The sequence below is a fragment of the Notamacropus eugenii genome, chromosome 5 (genome assembly GCF_028372415.1).
Source record: "Notamacropus eugenii isolate mMacEug1 chromosome 5, mMacEug1.pri_v2, whole genome shotgun sequence".
Classification (NCBI taxonomy): domain Eukaryota; kingdom Metazoa; phylum Chordata; class Mammalia; order Diprotodontia; family Macropodidae; genus Notamacropus; species Notamacropus eugenii.
The window spans coordinates 46,710,636-46,730,250 of NC_092876.1; the positions used below are offsets into that span (position 1 = coordinate 46,710,636).

Genomic DNA, 19,615 nt, shown 5'->3' on the forward strand with positions numbered 1-19,615 from the left:
AAGGTAAAACTATATTATAATGTACCAGGTGATTCTGGGTAACAGGCAACAGACCCCTTAAGACCAGAATTACTTCCAAGTTCTTTTCAAAGTTTTCAGACCTAATCAGCCTTCGCTGAGCCTGCCTTGTAAGGGGCAAAACTTATCTCCCAAGGATCCACAACAATCCATTTCCCTGGAGCTAAATTTAGACCCTTGCTGGGAATTAAGCTCTAGACAAAATCTTCCTAGGACATTCAGTGTGTTAACAGCTTAAGACAGAGAGATTGGAACCACTTCAAGTTAGTTGTATCTACTGATAACACAAGGTTAACTATTAAAGGTGAATCCAATATTCAGGCTAGTTCCCCTGGTAGTTTCTAAGGTTCCTTTCCCTTTACTAGCTCCTTGAGAAGGAAATACATCCCAAGTATCACCCTGTGGGTGTAAAAATGGATCAAAATTTACAAGAGAAAATTCAGATAACCCGGAAGCAAGAAACATGACAAATGGTGTCATAAATAAGTATTATAACTTTATTAAAATGAAAAGACATATTATTCAAAATAATGCAACAAAATGAATAAAATCCTTTGTCCAATACTGTACACATGATGCAGAAATCAGTGCATTTTCTATCGTGTTTTCACCTTCATTTAGTCTGTACTAAAATATAATAAGCTCTAAATAGCTCAAATGTCATTCAGCAGTTTAAACTGTAAACAGCTTGTTCTGACTCTCAGGAGAACATCGTGAGCACCTTTCCTTCTGTGCTTTTCCAGAGAGGATAAATACACCGCGAGCATGGGAGAAAGGTGAACACAAGCAATGGGCGCAGACTGGGAAGCAGTGAATCAGATCTTGTGCTCAGGGTTTTAGTGTCAAGGGTGGAAAAGAGGACTAAGTGACCTCTTGTATTAAGACGATCTGTGCTGTTGGTCAGTGAAAGTGTTTCACTTAAAAAAGCAAAACCACCTCCAGAAAATACTGAATAGAAACCAGCAACACAAGGCCAGCTTGTGTTGTATTTCTGGTTATTAATACAGTCTGAAGTTTAGAAAAACAAAAACAAAAAACAAAAACCCACCCACCCGTAAATGAGATGAGATTTCCTATCTTAGTCACTGTTTCGTTATTGACTATTAATTGACAGTGTGAACACCTTGGTGCCTTTCCAGTGGGGAGAGGCTAATTCATCCTTCTGCCTTGGGGAAGAGAAATTGGCATTTTTTTTTTGTAATGTGCTGTCTTAGTGGGTAAAAAGAACTTAGAAGGCACCATGAAGAAAAAAAGTCTCATTCTACATAACTGTTACCTACTCATTCTGCTTTCTTTTCATTTTTTCCAAGTGTGAGATATGTAAAGGTAGTCACATGTTTCTTGGATGAACTCTTAGAAGCCCATCAGACTTTGTGATGATTTTTTAAATGGGCTAGGACATGCTCCGTGCTAATGCAGGCCCAGGTTTTGTGGAAAAGTCAAACTCAAAAAAAAAAAAAAAAAGAAAAAAAATCAAATGTCAAAGCCCCCAGTCCCACTAAAACAGAACCTTGTGTGGTTCTGAATGAAACAATACTGTCTTTTCACTTGCTTAGTTTTCAGTCTGGCAGCACAGTCTCATTTCTCCAGCTTGAATTTTTTTTATTACTCTGAATATATATATATATTACTCTAAGATAGTAACTAACTGGTTAACCTGTAACTATGGTTATACCACAAGTTCCTATATAGATATATATAGATATATATATAGATATATATAGATATGTTTCCCCTCCCCCCAACATCACATCTTTAAATTATATAAACTTGAATAGAAAGACTTCTCTCCAAAAGAAAATTATGGGATACTCATAACAACACCTTACAGTTGATTTACCACTTTCTCTTCAAGACAGAGAGACTTCAGCTGTTTACTTCATGAGGCCTTCGGCAGACCTCACAGGAACGAAGGATGTCACAGAGAGCTCATCTGGCTCACTCTGCGCGTTGCTGAATGATATTCCCAGAGTTTAGGGAGAAACCACATAGGATAAATGCTTGCGTTTCCCCTGGCCCTCAAGGTCCACTTTAGCTTTGGAGTCCAGCTTTTCAGTCACTGTAGCTGTCCGGCAGTCACCGGACGGCGGCTGAATGGGGGCAGCTGCAGCACTGTTTTCTTCTGTTTCCCTAAAGAATTTCTCGTATTTGTCCAAATACGGTGGTCTCTCAGGTAGTAGGTAATAATGTGTTGAACTCACCTTCTTTCCATTTTCAATGATGGGCAGAATGCAAGGACCTTTGCTAGCAGATCCTTCACTGTTCTGTCTTTGCAACGCTTTGCTGCTGACATATTTGGGATCAGGGGCAAAGCTCTGAGTAGGGGGCATGACCCCATTGAGGTAAGACGGAAGGCTTTTAGGACTTGGCGTTCGGGAGTTACTCCGTGATAAAGGTTCTCTCGGAGGCACTTTGGGAGGCCTGTCTTCATCACTATATGTGCTGGAAGTAACTTCCGCTGACCACCTTCTGTAGTCTGGCTTCACTGGCCTGGGAGGTATAGGAACCCTGGGGGGGACTTCTGGTTTATCTTCATCTGAGTTAGGAGAAGCTCGATGTAAGTGGCTGGACAGCCTCGAGACTGGCTTGTTAAAGGATCCAGCTGGTCCTGAATGGGACCGTCGTAATTTCCGGTGGGACTGCTGAAGAACAGGAGTTGAGTTTTGTACATTTTCATTTTGGTCAGATGTTGGCCTGCCATCTTCTGTAGCTGGGGCATCAAAATATGCATAATTGATCTGCCCGCATCCACGGAAGCTCCGTCTGCCTGGAACCCCGTATTTAAAGACAGAAAGTGAACAGTCTTCTAAGAGGAAGTCTGTGTCTGAACTCGTTATAAATTCTACCTCACAGTCTGTGTCATCTGGAGAAAAGTCCTCCGAGATAGGCAGGGGGGGTAGGGGCCTGGAACCCCGCTCACCAGAAGTCACTGAGGAAAACAGAGAAGGCCCGTTTTTTACGGGTGTGAGAGGGGGACTCCTAGAAGCAGCACAGACCCCATTCACAGAGAGTTTCTTAACACCACAAACAACATGGTCCTCTTCATTCTTTCCGAAGTGTTCACTGGGGGATAGAATGAGAGGTGGCAAGGCAGACTTCATCTGAGATGGAGCCCGGAAACAGTTTTCGGCGAAGCAATGGCCATTCACTGGGACAGGTTTTGAAATGTGCCCTAGAATAAACAGGAGATGTTAATACAAGATCTCGTTTTCCCACTGTGCGTGGTGCAGCCTCAGCTATCTGCACCTTGGGCAGCTCTCTGCCTAACCAAACACCTCTATTAGTGAAATACTTCCCTGGTGTAACCCTGAGAACACTCAGCCAATGATGGGGGTAATTACAGAACATTGTTCATGGGCATGAACTGGTTCAAAGAACAAATTATCTTCTCTATCTCCTCTTGGACATGAGCACAGTGCACACCCACACATCTCAGGCAAAAGGTGTGACGTGTGCACAATTCACAGAAGACGAGCAGCATATGATCTACGTGAATGCCGCATGGCACCAAGCCTCGCCATTTCAGGAGGGTGACAGCACAAGGCACACAGGGCACGAGGGAGATAAGGAGAGGACTTGGCTGCTCCATCCTAAGGGTTGCAACAGGGAATTCCTGGGCCCAGCCCGATAAGCAGCTCTTGACAAAATCTGCAGACTGGGATGTTCATTCAGTGCGCTCTATATCTGACTCTTCCTAACAGAAGAGACTAACCTGTCTCCAAACATGGCCATGGTGTGGGCCAGCACCTTCCCCACGGGAAAGATGGGGAGACTCCAGGTAAGTCAACCTCATCGCTGGGATCAGAACTGAAATCCTGACTCTAGCTGACCATGCTTTGGACTCAGGTTAATAAAATCAGTGGCTGCAGCGATTAAAAAGCTACGTCTGTGAGGCCTGCTAAAGGTGTTGGGTCCCCTCAATTGGAATGTGAGTTCCTGGAGATCAAGGTCTTTACGTTTTTCTCTCTGGTATTCAGTACAATATTTGACACATAGTGAGCATCTAATAAATGTTTCTCATTTCTTCAAAAAAAAAAAAGAAAAAGAAAAAAGCCATCTGTTTCCACCCAGCTGTTGCCACTAGAGGTCAGGCAATTATTTCAAATGTTTCAGACTTGTTCATTTTTTTGACATGGTGCCATAGGACGAAACACTCCTCACCACAAGCTTCACCCCCAAATGCTTAATTCCACTTGACTGAAACTTTCATGAGAAATACATACCAAAGGTTGTCAGGTGCTGCTGGGTGGTGGAATTCAGGTTGTAGGCCATGGTTATTGGGTCAATATTTAAAAAGTTGCTGAAAAAGAAAAGCACGACTCAATTAGTCACAAAAAAGCAATGGGAGCGCTCATGCCAAGGTCAAGCTGGGATCAGGCAGGCCCATTAGGAGGAGGCTCTCTCCCCACTGACTTACTTCTCAAACCCTTTGCGGCTTCCCCAGCAAGTCTTCAGGTTTCCCATGGCTTGGCCATTCCGCAGAAATCCAGTCTTCAATGGAACTCTGATTTCCTGAGCAGCGACTCCTGCTGATGACATCGTGCCTTGTTCTCGATGCCTACACGCTTCAGCAGCTCAGAGATTTTCAGTTAGCCGGCAGCTTTCATTCCCTTGGGGAAAAAAGAGAAGTGAGGAAAGGACTACCATAAAGGAAGGAATCCCCAATGAAAGAGTGCTGAATCTTTCAGGGGAAAACATTTACTCCTTCAGGGACAAGGTGGTTAGCTAAATGCCCAAGAAATCCCAAACAAGAAGTATTCTCCAGGACTGATATAACAACCAAAGTTACTGGAGTGTGGTAAAGACCATGTTGGGAGACCCCAGGCCAAGGCTTAAAATATTTCAGCAGAGGGGGGAGAGGAACAAGTGAAGGGAGCTGGTGCCAACACAAGCAGACCTGTCTGCAAGGGCGGATGGGCAGATGGTGGCATGGCAGTCACCCTCACCGCGAGCCTCTGTCTAACCTTCTGGTAGATCAACCCCCTGTGCCTGAAGGAGTGAAAAGTCCTTCCCACCCTTCTCCTCCTCCCCTTCAGGGAAAGCCCATCTGGAAAAGGTCTTTCACCTCCACATCATCAAAAGGAGCACTGGTCAGTAGGACTTTCATCCAAATGCCCAGACCCTTGTAACTGTGTGACCCTGTGCAAGTCCTGCAACCTCCATGGGCCTCCACTTCCCCTACTGTGGCACTGGACTCCCCAGGCACAGATCTATCACTAAATCCTGATGTTTAAATTACACACATAAGACTGATTCTAAGGTACGGCACCAGGATGACCTATATGAGAGCATTTGTTTTGATTCGATATTTGTTTGGGCCATGGGACAGAAAGATGTAAGCTATCCAGATATTTCCTTACTTAAGACTGTTGTTGTTCAGTTACATCTGACTCTCTGTGACTCCATTTGGAGTTTTCTTTGCAAAGATACTACTAGAATGGCTTGCTATTTCTTTGTCCAGCTCATTTTACAGATGAGGAAACTGAGGCAAGCAGGATGAACTGACTTGTCCAAGATCACACAACTAAGTAAGTGTCTGAGACTGGATTTGAAGACTGGATTTGAACTCAGGAAGAGAGGGTTTCCTGACTCCAGGTCTGGTGCTGTATTCACTGTGTCACCCAGCTGCCCCTTTCCTAAGATACCAGTGGCTATTTCTGTAGACTGCCTCATTTCCATGATCCTATGAAAATCAAGTTCTGCAAGTTTGCAGGCTTCAGAAGAGCTATACTATTCAGTGACCTACTCCTTGCTCCCCTCCCCCACTTTAAAAAAACCACACAGATGTAAAAGTACATTCTTCACATTCTCCTTGGTGGAATGCTGGATAATTCAGGCCTTGCCTAGCTCTAAGGCATGAGTTACATAGGATGTAAGTAAACTTTGTCTAATCCAGGAGTTTCCGAACTTAAGGCTACCCCCTTACTTACTCTGGGGTCCTACTCTGCCCTTTCAAATTTGTCCTATCCTCCCATGGCTCCCCATTCCCCAAATCATTTGTTCAAAGTTCCCCAGTTACCTGGAAGGTGGATTTATCCTTTCAGTAAGAAGCATAAATCCATCTCCTTATGGAGCACAAACTTTACTGAGCACCTAACGTGTAATTATTCACCTAAAGGCCTTAAAAATACTCTCACATCTTTATTTCATGTCTGAAGGACTGCATGTACATTGGTGTTCTATAGGTCATAGACCAGAATAGCTCAACAGAAATCAATGGTGAGCTAGCGAAGTGTCTTGCTCTATTTAAACACAAGACCACAATGAAGCATCGATGTTCCTCTTCCGAAGTCAAATTTGTGTGAGCTCGTTGCTATGCAAGGTAATCATCTGAGTGGCGTGCTGGAAACCTATTTCAGAACAAGGCATGTATTTCCTCCCCCATTTCAGGGCCCAATAAATGTCACTTCGTTTATTAAAGCAAAATTACCCCGGAATTCGGCTGGGCTAGGTATGTGTATTAATACTGGCTTGTGGATTCCGAGCAAATGTGTTTTCTCTCCATTTACTATTTCTTGAGTCAAATAAGGCTGGAGAAAGCCAGGGGGGAAAAAGTCATCAGTTTGCATCTCCCTCTCTCTCTCCTCGGCCCAGCTGTCAGCACATTGGTCCCAAGCAGTCAAATGGTGGTTCTTCTAAGCCTACTAAGAGAGCTGGCAAGACCATAGGGAAAGTATCTGTGGTAATATAAAAACGAAAGGCAAGATAGGAAGGAGAATATGGTATTTAAGTAGTTTGAAAGCACCCGTATGAAGATCACTCATTCAGATTACAGGAAAAAGCCCCAGGCCATCTGAGGAGGCCCAACCCCCACCTGTATGGCCGCCAACAAGCACTCCTCGTAATTACTGGGTCAGCCTCCTAATGCCATCTAAATCTTAGCTTTCAACAGAATGATTGTGTAACTATTCCCTGTTCGGAAATTGCCTTGGAATTTTAGGCTTACATTTCAATGGACACTTAAAACTATTTACACATTCTAGGAAAAGTTATTTTTCAATCATTGTTTCCATCACCTACTTGTTAGCTTTCTGAAGGGAAAAAAAATTTTTTTTATATATAAAAGAATTGTATTCACTGAGCCAGCTCCCTCCTAACCACAATAGTGCCTTTGTGTATTCATAGAAGGTTGACCTGCCTCTAAATTTCAATGGGGAATTGTGAATGGGCTGTGTTATGAAACTGTCCGAACTTCCTACTTGCTCGAATGGCAGACGTGAGGAAGGCAATATAATTGCATGTTCTCCTCAAATGAAAAATAGCCTTGGATGGTGGATTCAAAAGGGCAATGTGCCACTTGTGAAGAGGCAAACAGTTTAATTTGTGTTCATCATAGATTATAAGCTCCCCACGGTCAGGGCCGTATCTCATATTAAAAAAAAAATCCTTCTGTGGCACTGAGCATGTAGTAGGAATTAAATAAATATATCATAGAATGATGGAGAAGACATCAGGGACCACCTGATCCAAAGCTCCTGTTTGACAGGTGCAGAACCCAAGGCTCAAGGGGGTTAAGGGAACTTCCAGGTCACTTAGCAGGAGGGCTGGGATGCAAACTCAAGGGCTCAAGTCTTCGCAGCAGTGAGTGCTTCTTCCCCTGCACCAAATGAGACCAGGAAACCTTCATGAAGATGAGTGACCAGCCTCCCACCAAAGCTTATAGTCTGACGTTGGAATCAATAAGGTGAATCTCAAGTTCAGTAAAAACCAACCTCAAGCAGTTTGTTTAAATAACATTCACCAAAGTGGGTTCCTAAATGGTTCCATTTCAAATTTAGTTCTGCTTTAGAATTCACTGGGAAGCAAAGGGAATTAAGAAAAAAAAAAATCTCTGCAGGGAAATTAACACCTAAAAAAAAACACGTGTGCCATTCTACTGCTCTGAAATACCAAAAATGATTAGATTAAGAAGTGCTGGGCAGTATCATCTAAGGCCAGGTCCAAATAACCCAGGCCACAAAAACTCTGGCTTCCAAGAAGCCCCTGAACCTGCACTGGGGTATCAAAAATCCAGCAGGTCCCAAGGTAATGCTCTCTCAGTATTATACTTCATAAGCAGTCAGCTGAAAGGGGCTCTGTGCTGGAGGCAGTGGTGGCCCCTTAGAGGTCAAGGGTCTCACCGCTGGTCATACACAGGAATCCAATGGCACCATGGGGATCTGACTCTGAACTTAGAAGTGCTTTTACCACACCATGCTCTGCCATCGTTACATGATCAAAAAGGCCTACATGAGGAGGCACCATATAATTATGGCCAAATTAAAAGAAAATTTGCTCCCCATTCTTGCCTCTTTTAAAAATAATTACTATACTAAGGCTCAATGGTTTAGATGAATGGCTGTTGGAGCCCCAGATGTTGCTAGAACCCAGAGAAAGTCTGGATGGAAAGACTGGTTTTAAGTTGATATTAATGACTAGCATCAGAAAAGGGGGGGCTATCAAGTAAGAAAGGGCAACAATTCTAGGGAGTGTTGAATCTGATTGCTATCATGCATGAAACTCACCTACTGATTATATTTTTAAGTTGATTTTCCAAATTCTAAAAACGGAATATTTTTGTAGACTGAGTCAAATATAATGACTTTAAATGGTGTATACAGAATCTACCATTTCCATAGCTGAATCATCGGTTTATTTAGAGAAACCAGAAGGTGCAACAAAGGTCATTTCCTGCTAAATGAATTTCAGGGCTTCCCAATCTTTTGCTTCCTAGTAATAATAAATAAAAAGGAATTACTATGAATGCTTTGCAGTTTATAAAGGGCTTTCGTTCTATCAATCCAAACATCTATTATGCCACTAGGATATGTAAAGATGTAGCTAAACACTGGGGATGGCAGCCAAGATGAATAAAATACCATCCCGCTTTCAAGAAGTTTACAATCTAATCTGGAGAAGCGAGCTGTGGAGACTCAGAACTGCAATGCAAATTAGGGAATTAGTGCTGGTGAGGTCCAAGTGCTCTCTTCCACCCCGGGATATAGAAGGAGAAAGCTTCAGGGAGGGGTCAGGTTTAAAGGCCCAGGCCTGCATCTGGGGAGGGGCTACAAACTCAAGTTCATGAATATGATGGAATCAATTTGAATGAACAGGATGAATAAAGAGAAGACTAGGAAGACACAGAACTGATACACAGTGAAACAAGGAGAACCAGGAAACTGTATGGGATGGCAAGATAAAAAGAAAAAGTACTACAGTGTGGTTAGTCCTGGAAAGAAGTGTACCTTCTTCTCCTCTTTGTAGAGGTGAGGGGCTGTGGGTGCATAACATTACATGCACTCTCGGATTCTGAGTGTTTGACCTGTGAGTCTTTGATATGGGGGATGGCTCTTTAAGGCCGAAGGGGGTAAGGAATAGAGAGAGAAATTAACATCATGTAACAATCAAGTCATTTCCAAAATTAAGAAACAAGGTTTCAACTGACAGAGGTGTGAGACAGTGTGTTTTCTTGGGGCAAGACTATTATATCAGCAAAGGCAGAAGAGGATGGGAAGGAGGTAGAATGACTCTACCCCTGGGCAGAAGAGAAAGTCGGAGAGTCGGGAGTCAAAACCCAGAGTCTCCTAACTTCAGATATTGAGCTACAAGATTTCCCGGTGGTGATCCAATCAAAGTCTTCCATTTCACAGGAGGAAACTGAGGTCTGGCATCTGTAAGTGACTTGCTCAGGGTCAAAGAGGTAGTAAGTGGAAGAGCAGAGATCCAATCCCAACTATTCTGTCTCTAAATACTATGTTCTCTCCATTATACCAAGCTGTCTCTTTCAAGTAATTTTACCATTAGAAAACAGCAAATTTAAGCTTGCTACTACACACCCACTTGAAAAAGATCTAGTTTAAGTTTATAGTGTTTAGGAAGCCCCCTACTGAAGAAGGAACTAACATTACTTTAAGACATTAACCTAGATTTGCTCACCTGGCCACCTGATCTCATTAATGAATCTCAGAAGCAATTGGGAGGGGGAGGGGCACATTTTTGTCCTACAACTCATCCACTTCTGCCTGGTGTTTCCTTATTTGAAAGTGTGATGTAATTTCCCCTTTTCAATCTGGTTTTAGAACCTGATTTCTGTTTCTTCAGAGTGAAAAATGATCTCCTCAGACTTTTTAAACATTGATCTACAAAACTACTTCAGTACCTACATGAGATCATGTATTATACTTAAAGTATCATAGCATGGAAGGAGCTTGTACAGAAAAGAACTGATGTGGCTTTGGACATGACAAATTCCATGGGGTTTTGATTCGAAGAGATTTATGAAGGTTGAACCACTATTTAATTTTAGGAGATGCCAGGTCCAACCAGTACTTGTTATTCATATTTGACCTCTAAAAACTGTTACTGAATTGAAGGTCTGTCTGTACAGTCCAAGAGCTTAGAAGTTTATTTTTTTTAAGTAAGAAAGGATATTCAATACCTCATTTATAGAGTACTTTACAACTTGCAAAACATTTCCCTCAGAAAAACCCAGTCATGTAGGAAGAGAGATTACTCTTCTCATTCTGCAGACGAAGAAACTGTGGCTCAGCAGGGTTAGGTCATTCGGATGGTCACCCTGGCTAGCGAGCTGCAGTCAGGACACAAGAGCTGCTCTGACACCCAGGCGGAGGCTCTTTGATCACATCTGTTCTAACCAGAACCTGGCTTACAGAAGGTAAGGGTATCACTTGCATACAGCCTTTACTCAAAAGCTCTGAATTTAGGCTTCCATTGAGATTTTCTTTTAATGTAAGGATTTTTAACCGGAGGTCCATAAACTTGGTTTTTAAAAGTATTTGGATAAATGTGTTTCTAAGTAATTGATTTCCTTTGAAATTCTCTGTATTTTGCTCAATGCATGTAAAAACATGATTCTAAGAAGGATCTGCAGGATTCAGGAGCCACTGCCCAAGGTGTCCAGGACACAAAAATGGTTAAGAAGCCTGGTTTCAATAGGAGGCCACTGGGAGCCTTGGAGAAATGACATATGGGAATAGCTAAATTACTAGAGAAGTCTCCTATGTAGCAGTCAGCTTGAAATGCATTATACAGGATTTGCATCCTTCTCATCTGATGCCGTATCCTAGGGTGGAAGATCTGCCAGGGAAGCCTTCTTCTGGCTAGAAGGTTTAAGTCTAGACCAGTGATGAGCAACAAGCACTTGTATGATCCAAGGATCAGCCTTGATAAAATCCTTTTGGTTCCACAGCAACTCATGAAGGCCATCTAAGGAAGGCCTATAGGAACCCGGATCTGTCAGAGAAAGAAGCACTCAGATCAGGGATGGGGAATCCTTTGACTTCAGGGATGCCCTTGAGGACCTACAAGGCCACATGTGGCCTCAAAGGCCACAGGTTCCCCACCCCTGACCCAGATAGATGAAATCACAAACACCTGAAATATACAAGTCTTTACATCTGATGGTCGCACAATGTCTGAAATGGTGATAATTTGCACTTTTGCTACTATTCAGAGGTTTTGAAGTGTTACTATATGGTGTTATCCCAAGTTTACAGATGGAAAAAAAAATTGAGGCAAAGAAAGAAGGCCAAACCACTTGCCTAGGACAAGAGGCTACATCAGGGCAAGAACTTGGAAGCAGAATTAACCCAAGTCTGATGCTGTTAATCATCAGATCACATATATAGTTTCTATGATAATTCTGAGATTTAAACTTAGAATTTTATTGGCATTTTGTTTGGAGAGGTATTCTAGATTGTGTTGGTCAGGGAGACCTGGGCTCAAATTGGTCACTAACTAGCACGTCTATAGATAACTTCTCTAGCTTGTTTCTTCATCTGTAAAATGGGGATAAATAACATGAGTGCCCACACCTCACAAAATTGTTAAGCTTAAAGGAAAATACATATAAAGAGTTCTGAAAATTTCAAAGTATCATATGAATGTCTGCTATAATTAGATATTTTTTCTTCATAAAAAAAAAAAACCTCTTGGTTTGACCACCCTAATCAAACCATTAAGTAATAGTTTTATGTTCTATGGCTTTCAGTAATCACTCTACACATAGATAGGCTTGGCCAAAAGATTATCTACACATACAAAGGACAGAAATAATTGAGATAATTAGCTTTCCTTTTATTCACAGCAGAGAGGCCTTTTAAAACCTATTTAATCACTAGATTGTAAACTCCTTGTGGGCAGGGACTGGGCTTTATCCTTTTTATCTTATCCAGCTCATCTAGTATGATATTTTGTGCACGCACGCGCGCACGCACACACACACATACACATACATACACACAGCAGCCACTTAAGTCAGTCAGCATAAAATGAACAGATGCAGAAAAGGGCACTATGAATGACCCAATCAAAATGGGCTTGGATGGTAATGTAAGAAATCCTTTGGAATTATGTTAGGGATTATACCAGCATGTGCTGCACAAACTTACCAACCCCCTCACCCATTGCCAAGGCACTGGTTTAATTTATTATTTAATCTGAATTGTTGATTATTGATACAAAACTACTCAACTGCTCTTCCAGGTTCTGTGATTCCTTAGCTATGTGTAGATTCCTGAACTCCTCTGCTCTGCAGCTTTGTAAAAGGTCCTTGAAAGGTAGGAGGTTGTTATCTGAATTCTGTAAGACTCTTCAATCTTAGTAAGACCTAACAGAGATTGCATTCTTTGGAACTTAAGGTCACCCAAAAGATACTTTACATTTACTGAGAAGAAAGATGGCAGCAGCTAAGTGTGCACTGGATAGAACACCAGCCAGACAATCTGAGTTCAAATCCAGTCTCCCTTACTGCAAACATTTTTCTTCTGAAGTTCTGCCGAATGCATTAAAGACCTACCTCCTCACCCTGGATCCTTATCTACTAAAGTTTCCTTCTAAGACATATCCAAAGGATTTCATTCTAACTTGGCCCCACAGTGCGGACTTAAGTTTGGCCAAATTCTTTTGAAGGATCCCAAGCTTCACCCTGAGACAAAGGCTCATCTTTTTGCCACCAGCATTCTATCGAGGAGGTCCCAAATCTGGCTGCAGGTCAGGGAATACTACAGACTCTGATGAAGCAGAAGAGTCCCCCAAAGGGCAAAGGCAAAGTGCACATGCCCTGAGGAAGGCCTGATCACTGCACTGCAAGCAAAAACTGCATGTGGGTGCAGGAGGATATTAGAGGATATCAGTGATGTGCTGGCTGGTTTCTTTATCCCTTTCTCTTTTGAAAATTCTCATTACAAGGGATGATGGGTCACTGCAGAGAGAACAGGCAGATATCTGAAACGGAATTAATAAGATACAATGCCCCCCCCCCCAAATGAATGACTGGGAGGAAAAAAGAATGAACTAGTACAGTCATATAGGGACAGCAAGGGATGACCAATAAGACAGCCTGCATGCTCTACTGTTCCCCACCACATCGAGAGAACTAATTGATGTAAGCCTTCCAGAGAGCTGAGGAAACACACTGGGGCAAATTTAAGGAAGGATTAGAGTCCCCTAGAGCCCCAGGCATGTGTTAGGTTGTGCTTGTGTCCATTAAGGACATGACTGTCCCCTCCCGATCCCAATTCTACTGCATCTCAAGGATGACACAACGATTAGATTCTGTTGAAGAACGGTGCCCATAACTGCTGCAGTGGAAGAGCAAAGCAGACTGCAGCCTTGTTCTGGAATTCATTTTAAAGGAGAGGGTCACCCAGACTCAGAGAAGCTGAGCAACTGGGTCAGGGTAACTCATCTAAGTGCATCAAATTCAAAGAAATGCTAACATTTGTTTACACCAACCTAAATTAAATTTAGCATCACATAGTCTAAAGCCTTTTTTGTGTATATGTGTGTATGTGTGTGTATACTGTATACTCCTTGACAATTTCCTCTAAGCACATTTTTAATGACAAAAAAATTTAGTGACCTGTGGATGTGAAGATCACTACAGGGCAATCCTGCTCCAGTGGCCTTGGACTAATGTTAATAGGTGCCCTGGCACACTCCATGTTTCAGAACCATCAGCGTAACAGTGCCAGAGGAATGAGTGTATGAGACCTAGTGTAAACCCACAAATGGTAAGGGATTTGGGTTTCCTCTGTTCCATGTACCACCTATCCCCACCAAGTTACTACAGAGGCACCAGCTCTACAAAGGAGACAGAAATCTGCTTCACCTATTGTAATTTTACTTCAGTAAAACCTCCAAAGACCAAAATCCAAAGGGTAAGGTGCCCAAACCAAGGTCAGCTGCATGATTTCATCTGACATTCACAACTACTCCAGGTAGCAGAAGAGCCACAAAATCCAGCTTTTCTGCCTCTCCCGTCCTGTGTTCTTACCACTGTAACGCAGGCCTTGTATTTATAAAGTACCTTCTAAGGATCTGGGTCATCATTTATCCTTATAAAGTTCTAGCTGTAGATGGTAAAAGGAATTAGAGAGAGGTTATGTGATGACTGGCTGAGATATCTCCCCTCCCCAGCAACATAGAACATTAAGGACCAATCCATAAAGTAATGTTTGTTTCAGACGCTGAGCTCTTGGAAAGCAGAGACACATACTGGTTTGGAATGATCTGTGATGAGCCCTGTACAGAGAGAGGGCACAGAATTAGGTGCTGGGCCTGGAGTCAGAAGGCTGTTGTTCAGTGATTTCATTCATGTCTGACTCTTTGGGACCCCATTTGGGGTTTTCCTGAGAAAGACACTGGAGGGCCCAAGGCTCTATCCCATGATACCTGCCTTCCCTAAGACCTGAGTTCAAATCTAGTCTTATACCCTAACTAGCTGTGTGATCCTGGGCATGTCACTTAACCTGCCTCAAGTTTCCTTGTCTGTAGAAAGAGGATAATAATAGCACGTGCTTAGCAGGATGGTTGTGAGGATCAAATGAGACCATCATTATAAAGTGCTCAGCACAGTGCCTGGCACACAGCAGGTACTATATAATGCTCCTTCCCTTCTCTTTTCTGTAGAGGATATGATAAAACCCTTTTTGTGGTTATCGTTTGTTCCTAAGTTCTATTTATACATGAATTTTGCTCTGAATTTTACTTCTTTAATGCTCCAAGAATAATTTGCTCATGTAGGCAATCAGCTTTGTGATCCTCTGGCCAAAAACAATGACAACAAACAACAAAACAACCTCAATCCCAACCCCAAACTTTACTGACCTGTTTTTACTCTAATTCATACCATCAACTATTTCAGTCATAATTACCCACAAATTGTAAGACTTCTTTTTTAACTCTTTCCTCTTGATATCTGGTATGTTCCCCGCACTTAGATTTCCCCCTGGAATCACAGGGTCATAGATTTAGTGCTGGCCATGGAGTCAACCCACCAGATGAGGAAACTGAGGCAGAACCGAGATTCAAACCCTAATCCTGCATACTTTCCACTGTTTCATAAAGCCTGTAGGTCCATCCTGAGGAGGCCAATAACTTGCATTCAGGACCGTGAAGTCACCTGTTTGACCTGCTGCTAAAAGCCTATATTTATGTTATGTGATTAATGCCAGAAGAACACAAGGAGACTGTGTTTATCTAGGGAGTTATTCATTAGCTTTTGTGAAAGCCTGCCAAACCTCCCTGCTGAAGTGTGTTAGACTAATTCCGATGATGGAGCATCCTTCCAAACGATTTGGATTAACAGAAGTGTTGTTTCTTTGGTGTAGATACTAAGCTGATGACATTCCAATTCCTGGAATTACCCTTGGCACCACCTTTCCTCCCCTCAGTTCAGGTTCACCCTCTAAAGCAACCTGCCGGCATGTAGACAATCGAGTCCATTTCAAGCATGTTAATTTGCACCTGTAATTTCACCTTTAAAGCTACTATTAGTGTGACCAGAAAGGAAGGAAGCATCAGCCCAGTTTAACTTCTCTGAAATAATAATAGCATTTTCATACAAAAGTCAAGTCTGTTAAGACAGAGGTTTTCTACGGGTATGATTAGACTTCACGCAAGTAATCCATGCCTTCTGTGACCAGAAAAAGTGCTGGCCAAAGCCAGTTGTTTTTACCTATCATGTTCAAATACTGAAGAAGGGTCTGAAACCTCTTAAGACTAGCTCAGCAAATAAAGGGATATGTATTTGTCTTGGGGTCAGTCAGGTATCCTCCTTCCTCTTCTGAGACTCACTGCTTCATGGACAATTTCATTTAAAAAATATTAATTATCTACTTTTAGAAGGCACTAAGCTAGGCACTGTGCAGGACTCAAAAGACCAAGAAGACATAGTCCTGGGCCTCAGGGAGTTCACCATCCAGAAGATCTGATAAATTATATAATTTGTTGGTCCAACACCTCCAATCCCTTCCTCTTGGACACAATTAAAAATAAATGCATGCATGAATTGAGCTGAATGATGGGTCCTGAATACTAATGTCAAAGACACATGATAAAGACCGTATTTATGTGTGTTCAAATTTGCTATTATCTGGGAATGATCTTGGGTTAGTAGCATACTGGTAACCAAACGAGAATCAGCATGTTAAATGCAGCCAGCTCCTCTGGCTTTGGTCTCCTGCCAGATCTGGTAGTTGAAGCTGAAAAAAAATGACATTCTGGCTTCAGGGAGGGCAATGTGCATGTCCTGCTTAAGAGTAATTTCTGCCTAAAATTGCATTATCGCAGAAATGTAAACAGAAAGGCAATAAAGAAAAGTACCAAGGCGTCTGGTGGGATAAAGGGCTTCAGACTACAAAAATACTTATGCTGACTACTTTCTGATGGCAGAATTACCAAAGCTTAAAGCTAGCTAGCTACTTGCTCTCCTGAAGTGAGAGGGAAAAAAAAAAAAGAATTTTAACCTCACCTTTCTTCACCCCTGACAGTTGCCTAGAAACCAGTCCTGCTCTACCTGTGTTACAGGTGTACCTAAAGTCACCAACACACCTCCTTTAAAGCTACAGTCTCTTTTCTGACTACACTCAAGTTTATGACTAACAATCTATTCATATGTTATCAAGTAAGAGACTTGTTTCTTTCAAGCAAGGATGAAATAGTAATAAAGGCTTAGCAAGCCCCAGTACTGCACCAATCCTAGCAGTCACCTAATTTGTACAGGGTTATGGACCTCAAGACACTGTTTTCTACATAGACATGGCAAATACACAATCCACCCAGAATCGTCCACCTACATTGTAAGAGCTCCCTAACTCTATTTCTTCTGAATCACAATGCCTGGGAAATGCTTAGGAACCTCTACGGAAAAGAATGAAACAAAGCCACTGAAAGACTAGAGGATGCACCATCAGGGTAAAAAATACTAATCATCAGCGCCTCACCAGCACAGGCAATGTGAGCAGACTCCTGGGGCTGACCTCGAACCCCATCAGGATCGGTCAGGCGCAGGCAATTACCGATGCCTACTAGCGGCCTCCCACCAAAGCTCTCAAGGTGGATTTATGGGCTAGGAGGCATTTTAACAGTGTATGGTGCTATAAATAAAACAGTTCTGACTCAAAAAGCCCCCGCACCCCCGCAGCAGCCCCGGGCCCGCTAGCCACGCACGGAGGGCACCCGGAGCTGGCACCACCCCCCGGCTGCCGCAGCCAAGGCAGGGGGCGCGGGGGGGGCCCGGCTCCGCCGCCCGGGGATGCCCGGGGTACCCCGCCTGGAGGGGGAGGGGGGCCGGGCCGCTCCCCAGCTCCGGGGGGTGCCGGTGCAGGGCTGCGCAAGGCTGCACCGGCTGCACCAGAACAATGGTCAATGGCACCCGAGGGGAGCCGCCGGGGAAGGCGCCCCGGGCTCCGCAGCCTCGGCGGGGCCGGCTCCCCCCTGGCGCGCCCCCACCTCCTCCCAGGCCCCCGGCGCGGGGGGGGCCCTGCGCCTCCTTCATCTCGCACATCTGGATGGAGACCCCCCCCCCTGCACATCTGGAGGGAAGTCGCCGCAGCCAGGCCCAGCGTCCCTCCTCCTTCCCGGGGCTGAGGAGCCGGGCCGCCCCCGCCGCCCCCGCCGCTCTCTGGCCCCGATCTCAGCCCGAGGCCCCCCTCACCTCAGCGGAGCCGCGGCGGCCGCCGCCGCCGCACGGCCGCCAACCTCAGTCCCGCGCATGTCCGTCCCGGCTGGCTCAGCGCCGCGGACAGAAGGGCCGTGACATTGCGCAAGCGCAGACGCCGCCAGCCAGCCCCGAGAACCAGTCCCCGTCGATTGTAGGCTTCTGAGCGCCGGCGCCGCCGAGCGCTTTATATAGCGAGGAGGCGGGGGCTGGGGGGCGGTGCCGTGACGTCCTCGCGTAGCCGGGCTCCTCCCCTCTCCCCCGCCGCCGCTGGAGCTGCGGCTTAAAGCGGCGATGCCGCGGGGCCCGCGCACGGTGGGGTCGGCGCATATGCGCCTTTGTCTCGGGGCTGCGGCAGCGACTGCTGCGCGCGGGCTCTGCTCGGGCCGCCCTCCCCGGCCAGCGGAGGAGCTGGGGGAGGGACTCCCTAGGCCAACCCAGCCTGGGGAAGCCCCGGGGCCCGAGTCTTCCGCGGAAACGTCTCGTGGAATTTCCCTGCGTTTCCCCGCACCTCCCGTTGTTTTGAGGAGGCACTGACGGCTCCAGAGGAGTGGAGGATGGGAGCCCTGGAATCCCAAGGGAGCCGACTTGGGCGGGGGGGACCTTGCAGGCTCGGGGTGCAGATGCATTGCCCAGCCTGGTCGTCAGGCCCCCTCCTCTCTCAAGAACCTGCGCTGGCTCCCTATTCCCTCTGGGATAAAATACAATCTTCCCCATCTGACCAGCCGAGCACCTCCTTGGCCCCGCATCAGCCAGACGAGCCCCCTGCAGTTACCCCTCACTTAGGCTCATAGCTCTAGAACTGGAAGGGACGTTACGGTAGACCCATCAATCAACATTTATTAAGCCCTTCTTATGTTCTAGGCACTGAGCCAAGCTCTGCGGACCCCAAAGGAAGCAAAACACGCCCCGGCCCTCCCTGAGCTTGCAAACAAGCAGATTGTATACGGGATGGATAGAAAATGGATAGGAGAGGGAAGGCATGGCAATGAAAAAGGGTTGGGGAAGGCTTCCTGTGTTAGGTGGGATTTTAGCAGGGCCTTAAAAAAAGCCTGGGGGGTCAGTAGGAAGGCCTCGGGCTGAGGTCGGTATTAGGTGGGATTTTAGCAGGGACTTAAAGGAAGCTTGGGGCATTAGTAATCCCAGCCAGAGGAAGGAGAGCGTCCCAGGCACGGAGCAGAGCCAGAGAAAATGCCCGGAATGTCTTGTTTTCATGAAACATCTAGGAGGCCAGTGTTACTGGATGGAAGAGTCTGCGCAGGCCAGTTACCCCCTTTTACAGATGAGGAAAACGAGGCCCGGAGATAGTCATGATTCGCCCAGGGTTCCTGAAGCAAGATCTGAATGAACCCTAGCCTTCTTGACTCCTCCAAGTCTGGCTCTCCCTTCCTGCCTTTGAAGGAGCTGTCTACCATTCTGGGAATGTTCTCCCTTGTCATCTCATTTCAAGGCTCGGCTCACACGTACATTCCTAGAAGAGACCTTTCCTGATCCCTCCAACCCCGTCCCCGAGTGACTAGTGTCCTTCCCAGTCCTGTCCCCCCCCCCACCCGGTATTCTTTATGTTTGATACTTTGTATTCCCCACAGTGTAAGCTCTTGAGATGAAGAACGATTTTTGTTTTTATCCTTTCTACTGAGGGAATGCCTGGTATAT

At 44.8% G+C, this 19,615-nt stretch overlaps 1 protein-coding gene across 2 annotated transcripts; it reads right to left on the reverse strand.

Annotated features, from left to right (window-relative positions):
* Nucleotides 1-494: 494 nt before the first annotated feature.
* Nucleotides 495-18,045, reverse strand: ERRFI1 (ERBB receptor feedback inhibitor 1). 2 transcript variants are annotated; one of them, XM_072608755.1, is made up of 4 exons: nucleotides 17,957-18,045; nucleotides 4,436-4,628; nucleotides 4,242-4,318; nucleotides 495-3,190 (listed from the first exon to the last, which is right to left on the reverse strand). In XM_072608755.1, the coding sequence occupies exons 2-4, from the start codon at nucleotides 4,555-4,557 to the stop codon at nucleotides 1,992-1,994; spliced, it is 1,398 nt and encodes a 465-aa protein (XP_072464856.1). In that variant the 5' UTR covers nucleotides 4,558-4,628; nucleotides 17,957-18,045; the 3' UTR covers nucleotides 495-1,991. The 2 variants fall into 2 exon arrangements, with proteins under 2 accessions (XP_072464856.1, XP_072464857.1); XM_072608756.1 differs by lacking the exon at nucleotides 17,957-18,045 and adding an exon at nucleotides 6,449-6,574.
* Between the last annotated feature and the right edge of the window lie 1,570 nt (nucleotides 18,046-19,615).